At 35.0% G+C, this 23,110-nt stretch overlaps 2 protein-coding genes across 2 annotated transcripts; one reads left to right on the top strand and one right to left on the bottom strand.

The window, feature by feature from the left end:
* Positions 1–2,880: 2,880 nt before the first annotated feature.
* LOC113757686 (nitrate reductase [NADH]-like) lies at positions 2,881–10,100 on the top strand. Its single transcript, XM_027300828.1, has 4 exons — positions 2,881–3,952; positions 4,619–4,759; positions 7,080–7,312; positions 8,635–10,100. The coding sequence occupies exons 1-4, from the start codon at positions 2,941–2,943 to the stop codon at positions 9,967–9,969; spliced, it is 2,721 nt and encodes a 906-aa protein (XP_027156629.1). The 5' UTR covers positions 2,881–2,940; the 3' UTR covers positions 9,970–10,100.
* A 9,646-nt stretch (positions 10,101–19,746) lies between these two features.
* On the bottom strand, positions 19,747–22,728 carry LOC113757685 (putative UDP-glucuronate:xylan alpha-glucuronosyltransferase 3; the record flags this gene model as incomplete). Its single annotated transcript, XM_027300827.1, has 3 exons — positions 19,747–21,212; positions 21,644–22,281; positions 22,519–22,728. Coding segments are annotated over 3 exons (1,876 nt in total), but the record flags the coding sequence as incomplete, so codon positions are not given.
* Positions 22,729–23,110: the final 382 nt, after the last annotated feature.

Raw genomic sequence — 23,110 nt, 5'->3', positions numbered from 1 at the left:
CTTCTAATAATAGCCTATCCTGACAAACCTTGTGATATCCTTTTTCTACCGCATGTTTACATGATTTTCAGATGATGAATTGTAAACCTATTAATCTTGGGGAGTATAACGATTTCTTTTTCTAAATAGAAATATAAATGAACTAATCGTTGAAATGAGCACTTTTTAAAATATTATTATTTTGAATAACTGTTGTAGCACTTGTAGTACTTCTATAAGGTGCGTTCCTACATTGGGTAGATTGGAATCTCATATTACAGGTCCAAATTTCATTGGCAATTTAGAGAGAATTATATTTCCTTTGGATTTCAAATTCATATTAAACGCCAAGTATTTAACTTATAAAATTTGGTGATATGAAGTCACCAATTTAGTTTTTATTCAAAGTCCACTCCAGCAGTGCATCATCCAGATTTCCCGTAGCTTATTCTTAATCTCTCAGTCCAACCTGGATTCCAAATCCTTTGTTCAAAATTCATTTGTTTCCTAAATACAGAATTTGATTTAGGAGGGATTGGAAACTAACCACAAAATCCAATTGAAATGCTTCCGAAAATCAAGTCGATATTTATACTCTTAACCATTATGCTTGTACCTTTCTTCCCCCAAGAATTTTACTCTTTTGTGTTTCATCGTCATGATAAACAATTTAAATTTTAAATATAATTCTTGGATATGTTTGCACTTGACTACTTGTTTCAATTTCCTTTTCTTAATAAAAAAGATAATTTCATTCTAATATTTTGCACTAATGGCAAGATGTACGTCAAAAACTGACGTAGATACATAAAGATCTGAAATCAATCCATACAACATATCCAAAAAAACAATAAACATGATGATGACATTAAAACTCTAAAAGTATCATCCATCAAATGAATATGACTACAATCCAATAAATTTGTGTGCATGTCTTCTAATAATTAAATATGATAAAAACTACTTCAACACTAAAGGGAATTTAGATATGGCATAATGTATGTAAGAAATTTCAAATTTGGTTTCTCAAATTTACCAAATCTCTCAGATCTCACATAAGAAAAAACATGGGGAAAAAAAAAACCTCTCACTAGAATATTTAAGGAGAGAACAAAACTAGGAGAGAAAAAACTATCATCAGAAAACTTTAGAAGAGCTATTAATAAAACACCTTAGAAAAAAACTTATTCAAACAAATGAAATAAAACTGGACAGACGCTTCCTTTCACGGAGAAAGACCAAATTGCATGTCTAGCCTCTTTCCCATGAGAGAGTTGAATGAGATTTCGGTTAGAGAAATTTTAAAGAGAAGGAAGAGTGAATAAGCTTTAGCGAGACATAAAGAAAAAGCAACTGTTTCAATTTCGTCTAACGTCAGCTTTAGATTAAATTATTGTCTTTGGCAAAATATCTATAAACTGCGATGATTCGTCATGCATGCAGTGCATTTTTTTTTGTTTTGTTTTTGGGTATATATAAATGACATGCATCATATTTTGGACATCCAATATAACAAATGGAATGGATCTCCCTTCAAACTAAAAAACCAACCATTGGTTAGCCAAATCTTCATTTTCAATTTCAAATAATCTTTGTAGCAAAACAGATGTGTGCCTTCAATAGCCATATCCAAATTGAAGTTAGTCGAAATCAGATAACAGGAATTTATATGTGACAAACAAAAGCACCAATTTTGAGAGAGAGAGAGAGAGAGAAGAGAGAGGAACGTCTTAGCCATATGAATTTGTTATATCATTGAAGTAATGAATTAACTTCGGTACAAAACTCATTACCCTTCCATGGTAACATAGTAGTAGAATGGCTACGAACATTAATATTAGGGCATCATATAGATAAAACAAATATGACACTAGTATTTAAGGCAGAAAAATAAAGAGTAGTATGATTTTAAATTGAAAATTTGTGAATTTAGATCCTTTACTGATATTTCAACATATGGTTCGAATCTTACGTTTAACAATTTTTAGGATTAGATTCAAGAAGACACTATATGTATATGGAATGATGACAATTGAACCCTGTTACTTTTAGTAACTTCTACATTGTTATTTTTTTTTTTTTACTTAATTTTTTGTCATTTAAGATTATTATTCAGTAAAATTTTCCTACGTTGAACCCTTTATACATGTGTAGATATAGATTTTTTTGGTTGGATTTTGTCTAATGGGTGCAGACACTGATTAGTAAATTATACTAAAGCTGCAGTGTGAACGCACATATATACAATTATTTGCACCACTATATTTAAATGATGTCCAAAATTAATGTTATTTTTGTGAAAGATTAACATCTGATACTGCCTTTTAATGGGTGCTTGGGGCATCCATTAGCTAAATCCATTTTTATTAAGACTTGAGAATATGCAGTACACATCTGATATAATCCGAATTACGAATAACACAAAACTATTAGAATCTTAATTAAAACTGTCAAATGCCCGGTCTATTATTCCTACACAAAAAGTCTTAAATCTCGTTCAAAAAAAAAAGAAAAAGAAAATCAGGCCCGAGTAACTATCGACTTTTTAAAATAACGTATACGTGTGCGCTAGCTGGAACATAAACTTCATCAACCTATGGGCGGCAGCTGTGATCCTCTATATCATTATTCGGTGTCAAATTCAGTGTCAATTCCTGTATACTACAGAAATCCTTACGCATACTCAAATCCTCCTCCTAAAAATATGAGTCACAAAAAATGCCTTGGGAGAAAAGTAAATGCCAAAGGAGACAAAAAACATAATTTACATTAATAGATTAATTTCCTATGGCTTTTGTTCGATACAGATGGGGTCCTTGTTTGGACTAAGGCAGGCAAAGAGAGTCCCCGGCGTCTCTAGCTATAAAATGGATTGGTCGTTCTTCAACTTTGCCCGAGCAAGTTACAGAGAAAGAGAACGAAACAAAACTCTCTTCTTTATTTCTCTTTTACCAGTCACCAATGGCGGCCTCTGTCAAAAACCGGCAGTTTCACCACCTTGAACCCGCATTACCACGATTCAGAGCCGGTCCAAACCACCGGTCTGATTCTCCTGTTGGAACCTTCAACTTCCATCCTAACAAACCTACTGTTAATACTGTCACTTCCAATGTTCACGTTGATTACCCCTCCAGCGACGACGAGGAAGAGAGTGATGAGAACGGGTACGAGGATGCAATCAAGAAGGGAAAAGCCGAGTTGGAAAACTCGGTTTTGGATGCAAGAGATGAAGGAACGGCTGATAATTGGATCGTACGCAATCCATCCATGGTTAGGCTGACCGGAAAACACCCGTTCAACGCCGAGCCACCGCTAACGAGGCTGATGCACCACGGGTTCATAACTCCGGTGCCATTGCATTACGTCCGGAACCACGGTCCAGTCCCTACGGCCACCTGGGATGGCTGGACTGTGGAGGTCTGTGGGCTGGTGAAACGGCCAATGAAATTTTCAATGGAACAGTTGGTTAACGAGTTCCCATACAGGGAGTTTCCGGCTACGCTCGTCTGCGCCGGAAACAGGCGGAAAGAGCAAAACATGACGAAGCAGACGATTGGCTTCAACTGGGGTGCTGCTGCGGTTTCTACTTCGGTGTGGCGGGGAGTGCCTCTTCGTGCAATTCTGAAGCGTTGCGGCATTTTCAGCCGCAAGAATGGAGCGCTGAATGTTTGTTTTGAGGGCGCTGAGAACTTGCCCGGCGGAGGAGGATCGAAGTATGGAACCTGCGTCAAGAAGGAAGTTGCCATGGATGCATCCAGGGATATTATTCTGGCGTACATGCAAAATGGGGAGCTCTTGACTCCTGACCATGGATTTCCTGTTAGGATGATAATTCCAGGCTTCATTGGCGGGAGAATGGTGAAATGGCTTTCCAGGATCATTGTGACTACTCAAGAGTCTGATAGTTACTACCATTACAAGGATAACAGGGTCCTCCCTTCCCACGTTGATGCAGAACTTGCCAATTCCGAAGGTACAATCTACGGCTTACCTACCTCCACTTAGGTCTTTATGGTCTATGCTTTTCTTCCTTATTGTTTTTCTGTTTGGATGAATCTTTCATGTAACGAGACTATATATGTTAAACGGTATAGATATATATTATATATGCAAAGTTTCTCTATATTTTATGTAGAGAGTATTACTCTCTCTCTCTCTTTTTTTTCCTTTTGGATTCAAAGTTGTGTAACCATTTCAAAACTTTATTATAATGCTGAATAGTATTTTTTGTTTGGATGGAAGATTATGTGCGAAAATTTGTTTTGATTATTCGAAAATTGTTCAGATTTAACTGGATTTAAGCAACTGATAGCAGAACTTACGGCATGCAGCAAAAATTTGGATAGATATAATCTTATAGACTATGTGGTCCAAAATTTGTCATATCTTTAACTTTTAGTTAATGAGATAATCAATCTATTCAAGTGTTTGTCACAGCATGCCAGGGTTGACATTCCAGTTTTTGCAAACCAAGAGAAAATTTTCCTCTTCTTAGATTGACCCTAGTGCTAGTGCCAGATTCTCCCTTCGAGAAGGTTCAAAGTTCAAGCCACATTAAATAAGTTGTCTTTTCGACGCTTCGACGGTGGTTGATGATGTTTAACATAAGCTGAAATTTTATTGCGTATGATGCATACAGCGTGGTGGTATAAGCCTGAATTCATCATCAATGAGCTAAACATCAATTCGGTGATCACAACACCATGCCAGGACGAGATTTTGCCGATCAACTCGTGGACGACTCAGAGGCCTTACACGCTGAGGGGCTACGCTTATTCTGGTGAGCTTTCATTGCAAATTGCAAATAATATATACTACGGTTGCTGAATTCTTTGCGGTGTTTTTATTTTAAAAAAATATATTTCAAGTATAAAAGTAATTCTAATAAAGTTTTTGATGGCTGTTATTCGTTAAATTTAGGATTGTTTTTGTGTTTTAAAAAATGAAAAATAAAATTAATACAAACAATACTACTGTGCTGATAAATAAAAGTACTTCAAAATTAATAAGGTAATTATGCATTATGTGAAGAAGACAAATAAGTTGTTGAGTTATAATTAATTTCAACAATAGGGGAGGGATGGCAGCTTCAAACGTTGGATGAATCAAGAAAGAAAACATGCGACATCGAATGTGAGAATGAGATGAAAAGGAAAGTAATGATATTTTACTTTTTCCATGTACTTTGGGGGACTGATTTGTCTGAGGTTAGAACTTAGACGTATAATTGTTTGGAAAAAAAAAAAAAAAAAAACTTAGACGTAAAATGGCGTTTAGTAATTACTGGGTCGGTTGTAACCCTCCCCGGTTGGGCTGTGAAAACTTCTCCAATCGCTCCGAATCCACGACTTTTGTTGCATTGCATTGTTGTCGGATTCCCATGGGTTATTCTATTGATATTTGGTGCTGGAAAGTACATCGTACCTCTAAACCGGGAGTACTTTAATTGACCCTACAGGAACTGCACAAACGATAGAAGAAGATAAATAAACCATAAAGAAGGGCATGATTGGCCTAAGGGCATATGTAATCACTGGTCTTGGTCAATACTTAGAATTCCGAGGATGTAGGAGAGAGGTGAGTGGATAAAAAAAAGATTAAAAACTAAACATTCATTTTTTAAGAATTGGTAATATTTACACTATTTTTAGTTCTAAAATAAAGACATATACCATTACACACCTTTTAGATTTTACTGAATTTATAATATCTTATGTTTTGCTCGTTGACTGGCTTGCCTAAACGAGTTAGGTGGATAAAAGGTGAGGTACACTAAAAAATATCCTAAAAAAAAGAAAAAGAAAAAAAATAATTAATTAAATCAACGTGATAAAAATATACAAATACTTTGTGATAAATTATACACATATAAAAGTTTGGATAATCTTTTTTATAATATCAATATATATACTAATAAATCTGGATATATATTATATTATTTTAATTTAAATTAGAACACTTTATGCCCCGTTTGGATTGCATTTTTCATGATTTTTTATGAAAAATTACTGTAACGATTTGATATATGTGAGGAAAAAAAGTAATAGAGAAATGTGATCACGAAAAACGACGTAATTTTTCGGCACAAAATGACAATCCAAACAGGCCTAAACTTTACACAAAAAGTTTACTTTCTAAAATTTTTACATTAACCTGAGAGAATTATACTTACAAGTGTTATTGTCCCTTCTCCCGATATGACTTCTCATGGACTAGCAGAAGGCAGAGCTTTTCTCATTCTGAAGAGCCGTTCTAAGTGAAAAGACTAATTTATCCTTTTGTCGTGTATGACGTCATAATGTCGCCCACTTGAAGGCAGTGCGTGCTCACCACTCTCTTACGAAGTTGCTTGGTTTCTTCCTCAACAAACAAGTTGTATTGGATTCGTCTTCTACTATTTGTTAATTATTCACGAAAAGTTGAGATCGCTAAAAGTGACATAATTTAGCAACAAACATTTCAGAACAGAAGGAGTATTGAATTAAACGACAAAAGAATCACTAGTGGTGATGGCGACAAGTTTTAACTCTTAGTTCCAGCAATCATATGGTTTCTTGTTCCTCCATCCACAAATAAAATTATGCCACAATATTTTATTTTACCAATTAAATTGCTTTAACATCAATTGGGTTTGATCCAGTCAAAATATTGTGGCCGTTATGTATCCCATAATCTTTTTCTTGAGAGTGATGCATTTTCTTGGATTCTATGGAAAAGGATTTAAATGACAAGCAACTTAACCTCCTTTAAAGATAAGCAAGCAACTCTTTTGTATGATCAGATGTGAACTGCAGATTAACGGTCCTTATTTCGCATTCTTATTTGATAGAGTAATCCTCCTCCCTCTCACTTCTTCATCATCTGTTCGCCTTTCAAAAATTATCAAAAAGAAAATGTATTGAAAGGAAGAGGGAAAAAATGACTAGTTAACTAGAACTTCGTTTTTTTAACCAAAAAAAAAAAAGAAGTTATTCTTTTGAAAAGAAAATGCTTATCATTCTCTTTGTACGTTTTTTAAATCACCTGTTTATTTTATCTTATGTATTACATTAGAAACTCATTTTGGTTCTAGCTCTTGACTATATGTGTATCATGAACAGGTGGAGGAAAGAAGGTGACACGTGTGGAAGTGACAATGGACGGCGGAGACACGTGGCACGTTTGTGCTGTGGACCACCCTGAGAAGCCTACCAAGTATGGCAAGTACTGGTGCTGGTGTTTCTGGTCTCTGGATGTTGAAGTCCTGGATCTGCTTGGTGCTAAAGAAATTGCAGTTCGAGCTTGGGATGAGAGCACGAACACGCAACCCGAAAAGCTCATTTGGAATGTCATGGTACGTTTTTTTCTGAAAAACACTTGTTTGTTTTTTATTCTTTATGGACCGGGATTTTTTACTTGCAAAGTTTTGATGAATTAATTTCGATACACATAATTAAGGTGCATTGCATGTATTGCTCGAATTCGGATATGAGAAACTCGTAAACACAAGTACTGTAGTGCGAAAACAAGAGTCATGCGCAGACACGACAGAATAAAATGAAAAGTGGAGTAATACAACATCGACTCTTGCAATAAATATACAATTTGTGGTAAACAATAAATCTTAGGATTAGTTGCACTTTACCTCCTTAAACTTGGATTGAAGTGGCACAACTTATATTCTAGGTCCAAAAACATGACTAAATCACGTTATTGGCCGTAGGAAAAGGCTTTATGTCTATAAAAGAGGGAAAATGGTCATAATATTTTAACATAGGGTATCTGGAGATTTCCATTTCACATGAATTTTCATTGAATTATGTAAAAGAAAGTAATTTACAATAAATGAATTGTTTAAAGCGGATGACTACATTCAAAAGAATGCCATATTGTAGTAGACACAAAAATTGTAAATAAATATGAAAGTCTCTAAAAATTACCAAAATAGATATTTTTATAGCCACACAATGTGAGAACTAAAATTATTTAAGAATTGGATATTCATATAAAACGCAATTATACTCTACTCCTATAAAAGCTCTGCATAGGCAAGTATACCGGTGTAATGGGTTGGAAATTTGGTAGTATATTGTTGTATCTAATTTCAAGAACATATAAAAGATCCTCCTTGGAAGTATCTTGTACTGACAAATTTTGACGTGTACACTTCACGTGAATGTCCCGTGGTTGCGGGCTCCTTTGCTACGTCATGATGAAAATGTCATCGTAAGGTCATTCTTTGTTTTTGATTGGGGTGCGGTCGGGTTGGAAAAGTGAAAGCATTTCTTGGAAGAGGTAGAACGTGGAAATATAATTTTTTAAATAAAGAAGGTGAAATTTAAAAAGTGCAGACGAAGAGAAGGATTTGAATTTAGCATCTCTCCGTTTTCAAACTGTAACCGTGTCCGAGCTATGTGCAGAATTTCATGAAAAGTTAGATCCCAATAAACAATTATAAATATGTGGTCGATGGAGTATTTCATTGGTTTTGCTAAGAATTGCGATACTCAAATGAAGATGGGGCCTTTTAGTTGCTCATATTCCTGGGGTTTGAGACCTGAAATCTTGAGTAGAATAAGACTATGCACGTTGCTAAAATTGGTAAATGATTAATGTGTACGAATTAAGCTAGAATTCAGAGCATCTTTGTTCTCATGATTTCATTGCAATGTGCAGGGAATGATGAACAATTGTTGGTTCAGGGTGAAAACCAATGTGTGCAAACCACACAAAGGAGAAATCGGAATTGTATTTGAGCACCCAACGCAGCCTGGAAACCAATCTGGTGGATGGATGGCCAAGGAGAAACACCTCGAAAAATCTTCCGACTCGAATCAAACCCTGAAGAAAAGTGTCTCATCACCATTCATGAACACAAGTTCAAAAATGTTCTCAATGTCTGAGGTTAAGAAGCACAACTCAGCAGACTCTGCATGGATAATTGTTCATGGCCATGTTTATGACACTACTCGTTTCCTCAAAGACCATCCTGGAGGTTCCGATAGTATTCTTATCAATGCTGGCACAGATTGTACCGAAGAATTTGAAGCCATCCACTCTGATAAGGCTAAGAAACTCTTGGAAGATTTCAGGATTGGCGAGTTAATAACCTCAGGTTACACCTCAGATTCGTCGACTTCATCACCTAACAACACAGTCCATGGAGCTTCAAACGCCAGTCACTTAGCCCCGATCACTGAAATTGCCCCTGCAAGAAGCATTGCGCTAATTTCAGGCCAGAGAATCCCATGTAAACTTGTGTCCAAGACCTCAATCTCCCATGATGTGAGAAAGTTTCGATTTGCATTGCCCTCAGAAGAGCAAGTCCTAGGATTACCAATTGGGAAGCACATATTTGTATGTGCTACGGTTGATGAAAAGCTATGTATGCGAGCCTATACGCCTACAAGCGGGGTAGAAGAAGTCGGGTATTTTGAGCTAGTGGTGAAGATATACTTCAAAGGGGTACACCCTAGATTTCCAAACGGAGGGGTTATGTCACAATACTTGGATTCACTTTCTCTGGGGTCATTTCTTGAAATTAAGGGTCCACTGGGTCACATTGAATACAAAGGGAAAGGCAACTTTTTGGTGCATGGCAAACACAAGTTTGCCAAAAAGTTGGCCATGCTTGCTGGTGGAACAGGAATTACACCTATATATCAAGTAATGCAAGCAATTTTGAAGGATTCTGAAGATGATACCCAGATGTTTGTTGTCTATGCCAATCGGACTGAGGATGATATCTTGCTTAGAGATGAGCTTGATGCATGGGCTGAAAAGTATCCTGAAAGAGTTAAAGTGTGGTATGTAGTGGAAAAATCCATCAAGGAAGGGTGGAACTACGGTCTAGGGTTTGTTACCGAGAGCATTTTAAGAGAACATGTTCCTCTAGCGACAGAGACAACCCTAGCACTGGCTTGTGGCCCTCCTCCCATGATCCAGTTTGCAATAAATCCAAACTTGGAGAAAATGGGATATGATATAAAGGACTCTTTATTGATCTTTTGAAGAAAGCAACGGGATAATAATGTAGATGTCAGGTTTTGTACATAACTTTTAGTAGCCCATATTATGTTTATCATAAAAAACTAAATAGTCTTGTACTTCTTCTTCTTCATTGATTTTCTTTCTTTTTTCAATCTTAATATTGGTGAATTTGTCCTTAAATCTTTCGGAAAGAGAGAAAATGTTGTATTGCTTAATCCTAACAAATTTGCTTTATAAATTTTAATTGAAAGGAAAATTCTGCAACATGGCATATAGGACATGCAATCAGACTTGAGCCACTATTCAGTTGGAAGCAAAGATAACCCCACTAAAGCCCAGGGGAACATTTTTTGCAACAAAATTTCATCTACAAGAAGTCAACTGAAAACTATAGAATATGAGTTTGTTTGGTAGATCGCAAAACCTGATTTTTTTCTGAAGAGAAAGCGATACTAACAATTACTATTGTCACTTTTATACTGATTAGTGAAATTGATAATAAAAGTATTTTTATCTTATTACTCTTGGTATTATCTTAAAGCTAGTAGAGTCCTGGGGAAAGATACACAGAACCTGCACAGCACAAATATTCGATTTCTTTATACGAAGCATTTTTGGTTAATTCCCTGGATATTCAAATAAACTTCACGAAGAATCCCTCTAAGAAGTTGTAAAACTCCACGAATTTGGCAAGTTAGAGAAGACAGTCCACTTGAATTTACTCAAGTGCCTAGCATGTAATATTTACGTAGTATCAAGGGATACTCCAACGGATTGAATAAAGCAAATTTGATGAGTGCTAACTCTTTTGCATTTATTTAACCAAATTAATTTAGAAATTTTTACACGAAAAACCCTAGGGAAACCTAGAAGACTCACGATCAAGAGGACGATTAAAGTCAGATGTTTTTCATTCTTTTTGGTCAATTTTGATTCTTTAAGGCAAATATAAGCAATTCATTTCCAAGGTAAAACAACATATGTAACTACTAGCTCAATCATTTAAAGTTGCGTATGACAAATATAGTTACTAATGGTTTGTTGGGTGTTGACTGTTTGCTTATGAATTGACAAAGCGGCAGATTGCTCACTGCTAAACCAAAGATAATCTGAAGGTCATGTGGTGAAACAAATGGATAACAAGGTTATTAGGTTAAGAGACATCGAAGTAGTTAAGTAAGCTTAAACTTAATAAAAAAGAATAAAAAAAGCTTTCAATTTTTATTTTCGTCTGTTTTCATCATTCTAAAGAGAATTTCTTGTTGGATTCTTTGTTAGTTTTGAACATACTTGAAATTTTCTAACTATATAGGTTGACCTCTGCCTGTTAGTATGGGTGGTAATTTTTAGTACGACGCGATAACCTGACTCGAATACTACTTGAAATTAATAGGTTTTAGCACTATCCAAACTTAAGTGGGTCATTATTGGATTAACCTGTTAGTGACATGAATATAAGTGGGTTGGGTTGGTCAACCCGTGGGTTAACATGCTAACTCGATAAAGAGCTTACTTTATGATAATAATTAATTACTACAGATGCTATTTTGAGTATTTAGCAAAAACTAACAACGATTAAATTTGGCTTGAATATTTCAATTAGAAGTTTAAAAACTCACATATTTTGTATCTTATCACACATGGAACTATCTGATCGTCTTTCTAAAAAGTTGATTGGATCTCATTTTTTATAGAGTTTTTGGAGAAAACTTACTTTAGCACTTTTTAAGATATGAAATAAAAGCCGATTGAAAAATGTGCAAAATGAATATTCACAGAAAACAGAGAAATTTTTCAAAAAAAATAGCAATACAAACAAGGCTGACTATGATATTATGTTGGGAAAGCTTAATAATCTATTTTTAAAAATATTTGAAAACTTTAAATTTATGTTAACTATGTATTTTAAAAAATTTATTGTGTGTTCTAACAACAGCAATATTGAGTCAATTACATGATCAAATGGGTTAAAATATGTGATTAAATACTAAAGTGTTTCTAGCATAGGTCAATAGTTCGATTTGGCAAAATAATGCATCATATCAAAACTATTTTAATCGTATAGAATATTTAACGGGTTACATGGGTTGGATTGAATTAACCGGTTAACAAATGGATCATGACATGACATGACACAAAAGTCTAATGGGTTGAGTTAGGGTTGAGGTTTTCGTATATGAACATGATAATAACACGACAAGCTAAGTACACGAGAGGACCCATTGCAACGCCTACCTATTAGAATAAATCTAGATTATTTTATTTACGGTAAGTTTTGAGTCTTCGTCAAGTTAGTCCAAAATAAATTTTCAAATATCTTTTTATTCCTTCTATATTGTCTGAGTCTTTTTTTTGGAGTCAAAAATAAAATTTGAAATCGAGAAGATCAAGTTGTGACCAAAAAATGATGAGTTAAAAACAAAAAAGCCCCCTGTGATAAGTCTAATACACAGAAAAGCCCCCCATGGTTTCAAAATATACAACACAACCCCTTATGCTTTGAACTAAATTGTAAAGGTGACGGAATCCGTTAAACTTAACGGAAATGGTCAAAATGACCAAAATACCCTTATATAATTAAACAAAAGACAGCTCAAAAAAATCATTTGTTTTATTTTTTAAGTAGAGAGAATTGAGAGTTAAGGGGTAGAATAGGTATATTTGATAAAAATTAGGTATAAAAAATTTTTTTTAGGTTCCAATAAGTCATTTCCGTTAAGTTTAACGGATTCCGTCACCTTTACAATTTAGTTCAAAGCATGAGGGGTCGTGTTGTATATTTTGAAACCATGGGGGGCTTTTCTGTGTATTAGCCTTATCATAGGGGGCTTTTTTGTTTTTAACCCTTTTTATTTTGTTGGGTTTGGATTTTATCCCACCAACAACCACGACGGGCTTGGCTTTTATCCCACCGACCGTTTTTATTTTTGGAATATTTTAAATCTGTTGTTCTTTGTCTGAATTTTAAAGTCATCTCCCTAGTCTTATTTAAGACTAGACTCGTTTGTGTTTTTCGAACTCCAACAAAACTTACCATAAACTATTCTTTCAAATCAAGTATTTTTGTATCAAAAAACACATTCTTTCTTGAGTTAAACGAGCACCCACTTTTCTTAGGTTTTCATCATCTCTATATTATTATCATCCTGTCTTTTCAAGTGAGACTTTTTCGAGTGAAGGAAAACTCAGAACTTAAACTAGAAAACCTCACTACCTAAATATCAGTTGGATTTCCTGTAAATACATAAGAGTTTAGTTGGAGTCATCTTGTTTTATGAGGATTTAGGCAAGCATGGTGAGTGGTAACATATAATAGACTAGGCTTATGTGAAGATCCTATGAGTCCTCTATGTAGAGCACCATAGAAGCAAAGTGGATTGGTTGTATATGAGCCACTTTTAATATTGAAGGCCAGGTGGAGTGAGATGACATTTGAGAAAAAAATGTAAAGGAAAATCTCAGAAAAGTGGTTGTGCTTGATCCACTCTAAAAAGCATAAGCACTAGTGATTGTACTAGAGGTGCTGGAGAAAGAAGAACAGTACACTACCAATCTTATGAATGCGGGTTTCAAAGTACTTCAAACGGGAGAGGAAGACTTTTAGTAGTGGATGTAGGCCTTTAAGTGTCTTGCCACTAATCACTTTGGCCTCTCTATTTCGTTTATTTACAATTTAATTATTCTACTGCTATCTATTGATTGTAATTCAAGTTTTTTTTTTGCTTCTATTGCGCTTACTTCAATTTTATATATCTTATTTGACATATTGGAAGGGTTATACTTGAAAATTTTGGAATTGTTTTGATTCAGTTATTACGCTAGAAATTTTCATGTCCATAAACCTTCAAAACTTAGAAAAAAGTCGCATATTCAAGCTCTTAATTCCTCTCTAGTGTTAGCATACTTGGGACACCAAGTGGCATCAGAAAAGTTTCTCTCATCATTTGTAGGTTATACCAACTAGAGTACGATCTGTTATGGACAATCATTCCCAATTTGATATGTCTTATTTAGAGAATAGTTCCTCAAACTGTCCTTCTTTGTTTACTAGTTCAAATTATTCATCTTGAAAAAATTGTATGAAACCCTATTTTGGGTTTCTAAGATATGACCTACGACAAATAGTTGAAAATGGTGATTATATTCTCACGAAGACCAATGATAAAGGTGAATATGTTCCTAAAGAGTTGGATGAATAAACTAATGGGAATGGTATATTGATCACTATAAATATGGCTGCTTTAAATTTATTCCACTATGCACTAGCTCAAGATGAGTGCAATCGTATTTCTCAGTGTAGATTTGTCAGGGACTTACAGAGGACACTCAAAGTAATCACATGAAGGAACCAATGATGTGAAAACCTCAAAGAGGATATAATTGGTCCATGATTACAAGGTGTTCACTATGGAGTCAAAAGAAACCATCATAAAGATGATGAAGAGATTCATAGGCTTCATCAACTCTTTGGTAAATACCAGCAAAGAATGTTCACAAACTGAACTCCATATAAAAATATTGTGTGCACTACTAAAGGCGTAGAAACCGAAGGTTATTACAATATAAAGGTCAAAAATCTCAGTACTATGCCATTAGAAGAATTTGTTGGTTCTTTAATGGTTGAAGAGATTGAATTGTAGAAAGAAAAAGTGAAAGAAGAGAAGGAAAACAAAAGGAAAAAATTGTTAGCCTTCAATACATTTACACATGATCATAAGTCTGATATCAACTGTGAGGACTTGAAAAATTTTCTACTTTATTTTACTTTACTTTATTTCTTCAAATACATTTTCTTTACTTTACTTTATTACCTTAAGTTTCTAGATATTTTTATAAGTGCGTCTAGTTTTTAAATAATTTTCCTTATATAACTTAGTTCATGTTAGTTTGAAACGCATTATGAAAGTGGGACCCGCTAAAGCGGCAAGTGCGATAAATTTTTGAAAACTAGGTGAAATTTTGCGTGAACGCGTATTATTTTATAAGATGCTAAAAGATAATTAGAGGTAGCTAGATAGTTTAGTCTTGGAAGACAAAGAGATGAGAACAAACCTTAAGAATGCCAAGTGTCACGAAATCCTTGGAAGGTGGACTTTGACTAAACCTTTCTTATCCTTTAATAAAATAAAATTTTGACCAAAAATTCCTTCCATTTTTCTCCTAGCTTGGCCGAACCATTGAGAGGGAAAAAGGAAAGGAAAACTTCATCTTCAACCACCAATTTCTTGCTTGCATCTTGAGTTTAACCATTAATTTTGCAAACCACTCCACAAAAAGTGATATCCAAGGAAGATCAAAGGCTTGAGTGGAGAGATTTTGGAGGAAGAAACACTAAGTTTTCATCTTTCTTGGGGTTTTAAGGTATTTATGGCAAGAAACTTCTCTTTACTTCTAATACTTGCATACTAGTGGTTTAGAGTTGAATATTGATAGTTTGATGAGAAATTTCATGGATTGAAGTGGAGATTTGGAAATTTTCAGCTTTTATGGGGAAATTTCAGCCCTTATATGATGCTTAAGGTTGGCTATGATTTGATAGCTTTACCATGTGAAATATCTAGCTTTTATATGTTAGTTTGGCTTGCTTAAGAAAAATTCCAGCTTGTATGTGAAAATTTCAACTTAGGGTTTCCAAGAATCAGCTTGAGTATGGTTGGTATTGAGCAATAAATTTGTTATATTTGGATGGTTTTGTGGCCTTAATCAAGTGTATGTTATAGCTTATGACTTGTGGTTGTAGTTGAGGTTGATTTGAGATGAAATTTGGTGTTGAGTTTGGATGGAAAAGTAAAGAAAATAAGGGGAGGTGCTATCCAAATTTTGGGACAGCTTGTTTCCTTCAAGTTTGGGTTGATTTTGTGATAAACTTGCTTAAGATACTTGGTAAACCTATAAGCTTCGCTTATGTGTTGAATTTTGGTTGAAGTGGAAGGATTTTCATTGGTATTTTCCCCACTTTGCTAGCTGAAAATTTTCTTGTTGGCCAAGTGATAGTGAAGTCTATTACCTTGTTGTTTTCTAACCTTTTCATAATTGATTTTAGCCAAAACTTGGTTAAGACTTTTGTGCGGGAATTTGAGTGAAAACTACGGAGATTGGGAGGTGAAAAACCTCATGATTGTATTTGTTTCATGGCTGCGAAAAATCCTGGTTTGGATGGCAGCTTTGCACCTTGCTATCTTTTAGCCTCAAAGTCTTTAGTTTGGAAGTCTTTTGGACACACTCTCGTTGACTTCACTTTGCTAAAACCTTGAACAATAATTGTATGTTTGAGTTGGAGTGAATATCCTAACCTAAAGAGGTGCATTACCTTGTTTCTTTTCATTGTTTTGTTGCTAAAAATTTCAGCCATGAATTGGAATGAGGAACTCCTTGGTTGCTCATGTCCCTTGAGTCCAAATATCCTCTTTTCACTCCAAAACTATATTTACACCTTTGCACTAGTAGTTACTTGGATTTTCTTTGGTTTACCTAAGTTTTGAATGGTTGAACCATAATACTTTATCTTAGTTGTTCTTAGGGTTTGTTGGTGATCAAGAACATAACTCGGGAGCGAACTTTTGACGTTATTTTGGTTAAACTGGTGAGTGTTCTTTGCATATTGTACTTCCAATGACTATGTGAATTGTTATGAATGTTTACTTGAATGTTAAATGCTTTTACATGATTGTTAAATGGATTTTCGATAGGCAAGTGTGTACTTTATCGCACTTGACCTAAGTGAAAGTGAAAATTTCAATGATTAAATGAGTGAATGTTACTTGTGCATGAATGTAAGCCTTTTGGCTGAATTGGGTCCTTGCCCTTCGTTGCCAGTCAACTCGAGCCAGAAGCGGACTCGATCGGGCGGCTGGTAACCCTGGGACAATGTTTGGTATACTCGAGTATTACTACGAAGTCTGGTGGAGAATTGGCCAGTAAATTCAAAATGAAAAGTTCGACAATGAATTCAAAATTCAATGAATGACAATGAATTGGCCAGTAAATTCAATACAATGAAATCAATGAATGAATGACAATGAACATTGAAGGAGTTTTCACTGTTAAATATTTTCTAATGACGGAGGAATAAGGGAAATGGTCAGCGACTGAATGACTGAATGAATGGCTCCAAGTGAGCACGTATCCTTCCAATGAATGAATGTTTATTTCGTGAATGACTGTTTATTATTGTCTAAAGTGTTCAAACTGTTAAATGTCATACTTCCATGGTTTCTCTACCTGATTGCTTGTTTGGGAACCTCACTGAACTTTTAACTCATTCTGTTAATTTGTTTTCCTTACAGGAATGGAGGCCGGAGCAAGTAGGCATGAACTAGGGTGTATAACTTTCATGTACTTGTACTTTTGTAAATGAGACATATTTGAAATTTTTGGAAATGTAATTCTATTTGAAATTCAATTCATGTATATGTAGTACACATCCATAAATGTTAGAGTGAAAAATTCATACACTGTTGTGCATAAAATGTTAATCCAAAAATAAAATGGTAAAAAATAATAAGCAATTGATGAAATATAAACTGTGTAGTAGTAGTAGTGATACTTTTTTATCGTTTAATCCAAAGGACAAAAAACGAAAAGGATCCATAAGAAGTGAGAAAATGTAATCTGCAATGTTACATCAAAGTGATAGAATCGTGCTAGGATCATCAATTTTTTGACTTAGTAATTTCTTGTCTTTTGTTTTTCTTTTATTTCTCTTTCACGGTGATAATAGAAGGAGGAAAAATTAAATCCAAGAAAGGATCGAAAGTCCGAGACGTTACAATAGGTTTTCCCTTCCACGGTGCAGCAGTGGATTGGACCCTTAAAGCAAATTGTTTCTGCAACACTCTTCAAATTCAAAATAAAAGTTCGACATTTTACCTTCCCCAAAGAAGAGGGGGGAGGCTCAACATATTAATTACTTTAAAGTTTAAAGTGCAAACTGTTCAAGGAAAAAAAGTTAAGGCTGCAAAGAAAAGAATAGAATCATTGTAATTTAGAGATATTACTTGAGTAGCTTTTTTTTTTTTTTTTTTGTTAATGTGCTATGTAACAATTTCTCTCTCTCATCTTTTCTTTTGTAAGTTATACATAAAGGTCTGAAGAAAACCAATGATTTTGAAACAATCTAATTGGTTTCAATATATGAATAATTTTTTCAGAATATTTTTGCATTGCTGAAATGTTCCCTTTGTACAAAAATTTTTCTTTGAAAATCACAAATATTTCGAAAACCTATACCAAAGTCAAACTAAATTGCACAACTTGCGGAATAGCAAATGCATCTCCGTTCAAGAAAACGAGTGCAACAATGATGATTCGCGAAATGAAGTCAATTACAAAAAGATAATGCAGAAGTACGAATTTTTTAAAAAAAAAAAAATTAAGCAGTGGACTTTATTCAGTTTCAATAAGAATTAATAAATATGACGCATGGAAATAAATTACAGAAGTTGTTGCTTGTAGCATATATTTTGCAGATTTGGTTAGATAGACGAGATGCAATAATGGAATACAAAAACAGAAGTTGTTAGCATCAAAGTTTACTTTGTGGAGTCTTTAAAATAAAAAGAGGATAGGGCACACGTCAAAATTAAAAAATTTTGAGTTTATAGCATCGAGGTTTTTCTTTGAATTACCAAAAGTATTTTTCAAGACTGTCTGCAAATTGAATAAAATTATGGGGAGCATGGAAAATAGGAAAAGAAGGGGAAACCAGATCTAACAAGAAAAATAACAAACATTGAGAAAAACTCTCAAATTGGTCAGATTTAGAAATTCTCAAAGTCGTTATGTCAGATCTAAATTTTTCCTTGAGCCAAATTTGCTTCATATCAGATATGACAATTCAAGACATACGCAGAATGGAGCTACAGCAATTCATTTGATCAGAAGACGACTTCTGAATGATATGAGGAGTGTGGAGAATAAAATATAAAATTAATCCTATCATTTTTTTTTTTTGGTTAAATGTAACATTAAAATCTTATTTCTATCACATCAAGTAAATTAGAATTCAAAATTTTAAAGTTGTCACTTTGTTATTACATCCATGAGAATTGGATCGTCAATCAAGCATATATATGGGGACAAGTTTAAAAACTTTCTGATATCTCCTTCTCCTCCAATTAAGTTTAATTTTATCTACTCTATTTGTAATCTATAACACTATTTTTATAATTGTATGTGTCAGTACTTTTCTAAATGTTAAATTATTTCTTTTATTCAAGTTTTCTTTTTTTGGTTTGAAGAATCTAGAATTGAAGAAGAGATGGAAATTGATTGAATGGAATTAAAACGGAGTTTGCTGCATGGACTCACAAGGAAAGATAACAAATTTGTCAACAACCTAATATTATTACAGGTTTTGGATATTAAATATTCAAATAAACTGAAACACCTTATTCTAATTAATTTTCTTGCTGCTAGGTTAAGGATTTGAATCCTAAACCTGACAGCTAGAGATCGAAAGGGCGCAAGGAGAGGCGGAACTGTAGAAGGTTAAAATTAAAAAGATTAGTTTGAAAATGTTGAACAATTAATACTACTGAGGTTTATTATTATTATTATTATTAGTCATAAAGCACAAAAAGACTGGCCGAGGGACTTCCTGGATGCAAGCAAAATTATAACTTTTGGGGCTTTCATGAGATTTTAAAGTAGTTTTGGGTCAAAATGCTAACAATAAAACTTGTGGGACAATCAGAATTGTGGTAAGAAAATCTTGTGGGACTTTCACGAGTTTTTCTTACTATTGACGAACAGAAGGGTAAGAACCAGAATTGTGGCAACCTAAACACGACAAAACAATTGAAACAAATAAGTCTTGATTCTGCTATCCAGTCATTTTCATAACATATACTGTTTTCTGTCAATGGGCAGATAAAACGAAGAGGAAAGAGAATCAGCCTCAAATGCAACTACCAAACTTGAGAGACAGCTGAGCTTGAGGAAGAATGATGAAGGGGACCAAACATCAGTCAGCCCCAAAAGCTAACAAACCTTCATTTGTACCGTCACAGTGGAAAAAATGGTGTCTCAGAATACCCAAAACCTTATATTTGCAAGATCTTTGTTATGAAACATCTATAGTCAGACATACTCCTATGAAAATTGCAGCATCAAGAAGTTGAAGACCAAACGAATGCATTCTGACTTTATCTAAACCCCGGTAATTTTCCAGAATTCTGACGTACGTGTCATTTACAGTTGTATATTGGGTATATAAAAGTGCAGAAGACCGCATGACTAGGAAGGAAGAGAAGCTGTTGGGATCGTTTTTGGTGTTGACGTAGCCGTTGCATTATCTGTCCAATTCTTATCACCCCAATGCCATAGCATACTCTCCCAGAAACAGAAGTCTTCGAAGCAAGTATTTAAACGAGGGTCTTGAATCTTAATCTTCCAATGGCCATCTGAATAATTGCCTTTCTCAGCTTGCCTGCGATCCCACTCTAGTGCTGCCTTCTGCTTGGACCTCAGTAAGCAATAGCGATGCAAGTTCTCTGGCATTGCATCATGGACCTTCCACCATGTCCTATGCGCAACATCACTCGCAAATTCCTGTAAAATGTCCACATTCCAGTTACAATCATAGTCACGGAAGCATAACCATGGTTTCAGCCCCAGGTAGTGAAGAACATAGAGCACCGGAGGATCAGCTCCAAATAGACGTGTCTTCATTTCTTTGATCTCCTCCTCATCTCCCATCCAGAAATGTTTCAAGAAGTTCATGTGTTTTGGGATTCTGTGCCACCACGTGAAGATTTCGTTCAAGTAACCCTGGTCTCCACCGTTATATGACTCAATCTCATTGATGTGATCCATTAGCAGCTGGAATGTGCAATTTGATGGCTCCACCACCATCACGCCTGAATTAAAAAGTGTACCATTATTCCCCGTTGCAGATATCTCTGGCATCTCAAACAGAAAATCAATGTTTCTAAGTATCAGTAGATCCGCATCAATAAAGATGATTTTGTCATAATCTGTCAACTGCCAGAGGCGGAATTTGCTGTAGTTCCATTCATTATAAGCATCTCGTTCAGCTTTTGGGTTTCTGATTCTTTGAATGGTCCTGATTTTCCAGCCTGCTGCTTCCAGACCTCCTCTGTGATACTCACTTATGGTCTCATCAACAAGAATGACAAGATCTCGCGTCGAACCTGCCATGCGGATGCTCTGAGCTGCAGCAATAGCCCCACAGACGTAAACATGTGCGGAGTGCAGGATTGTTGCATATGCTTCTCGGTGCGCATTTCCAGTATGCCAGCTCTCTGTATAACAAAAATATGTTAACCAGCATTTTCAAGTTGGAGCTAGAAATCAAGCGCATCCAGATGCTCCATGCCTTTCATTAATTTGGTATTGGGCAGAATGCATCCTATTATGTAAAGCAGACTACTAGATAGTTGTTACACCAAAGGATTCAGATTTTTACATTCTAAAACAAATTAAAACCTCTGAAGGCATAATGAGCATGAATCTAATTGACTCAGCACGGTAATGTGATTATGACTTTGATAGGTTGGATGGCAAGCACAAAATAACATGCAGGAATCCAAGTTGAGCTAGTAAAAGGTTATTTTAGCATTTTAAAGACATATTTTTTTCCCCTTTTTGCTTTGCACTGGTAGAATTGAAGTATGTAATGTTAACTAAGGATTTCTAAAGTTAATTGACAGAGTAGAACTTGAATCCAACTGACCTTTAGCCTTGAGAGGAACTGTAAGCTCACAAGATCCCACTGGAAGGTGAAGCTTATCTCTTAGTGTATGTAAATTTGGTTCATAAAGCCACGTATTACCCTCACGTGCAACCAGCTCTTTGCAACTAAAGAGATTAGGTGTTGGGAAACAATCAGTGACCAGAAGGATATGAACTGCATGAGATCCTTTTGCAGTTGCAGCAAGTCCAGCAGCAGCAAGCTGCAAATGCAGACGAGCCACATCCCTTGACCACTCCCCAGATTTGTTGCAGGGAAGCTTCACTGCTATGAAATCAATACGTGGTTTACCAGAAAACTGAATCGTTGGCAGAGTAGGACATGTGGGAACCTCGTATTCTTCTTCTTCATCTATCCATTCAGGATATAATGTATCCCATGTAACATCACTGGTGACACTCTCGAGGTTAAGAAGAACATGCTCAGCATCTGGAAAGAACAGCTTCCATTGACCGATTTCACTTTCATGGAAGTTTAGCAATCCTATTCCCCGGTAGTCATTTCTATCAGTCAGTCTATTAACAACTTTGGACACTTCATCCCAGTTAATAGCTAAAAGAGATACATAGCGTCCATCTGCAGCAGTAATATCTCTTGTCCATCTATTTACCAAATTTGGACTGTTCCAAAATCAAGAAAGTGATTATGATTTGAATAGATGATAACTTTTAGATTAAAATTGAATTGTAAAAAGGGGTATAAAACTGTCCTCTATATGATCAGTAATGTTAAATATAAAAAAAAGTAAGTTAACCAGTAAATATAGACAAATAGGTCAGAATCAGGTCAACTTATGAGAAGTAACATAAAAGGTTCAAAAAGAACCAAATGCAGATCATGCATCAAAAACAGCATACCCAGAGCCAGAGGCTGATGCACTTTCTGCTTCATAAATTGTTAGGGAGTGTAAGGTCATCAAAAATGCTCCCAGTATAATAATGCCCAAGACAAGCTTTAAAGTAGTGAATTTACAGTTCAAAAGTCTCTCCTGCCTGGGACTATAGAGCACCTTTTCCCCATCTCTGGAACTTTTACTTCTTAATAACTTTTTTTTGTTGGCTTCTTCACTGAAGCAAATAAAAGAGAGTTAATATAAGGTTAGTAACAAGAAAGATGCTAATAGTTAAACATACGAGGATTCTCAAATATGGCATATATTATTTAAACTGAAGCATACAGTTCACTTTACGTAATTATGGGAAAAAGTAACAGTAAACAACTGCACTGCCCCCTCTACATCCCCAAGAAAACAACTTTGGAATGAAGAAAATAACGGTAAAGCTACACTTCTGGAAATCCATGTTTCAAACATGACTTTTCATTTCAGTTAACCTCATGGACAGCAATGTTATCACAATGAAGCTAATGAATGGAATAGTGCCTCTCTTCCCCCAGACCAGCTTTCACAGAGAGAGAGAGAGAGAGAGAGAGATGTCAAATAAGATTGGC

The sequence above is a fragment of the Coffea eugenioides genome, unplaced genomic scaffold, assembly GCF_003713205.1.
Source record: "Coffea eugenioides isolate CCC68of unplaced genomic scaffold, Ceug_1.0 ScVebR1_3243;HRSCAF=4422, whole genome shotgun sequence".
NCBI lineage: Eukaryota > Viridiplantae > Streptophyta > Magnoliopsida > Gentianales > Rubiaceae > Coffea > Coffea eugenioides.
The sequence above is the reverse complement of the archived record's forward strand: the minus strand, read 5'-3'. Positions and strand labels throughout refer to the sequence as shown.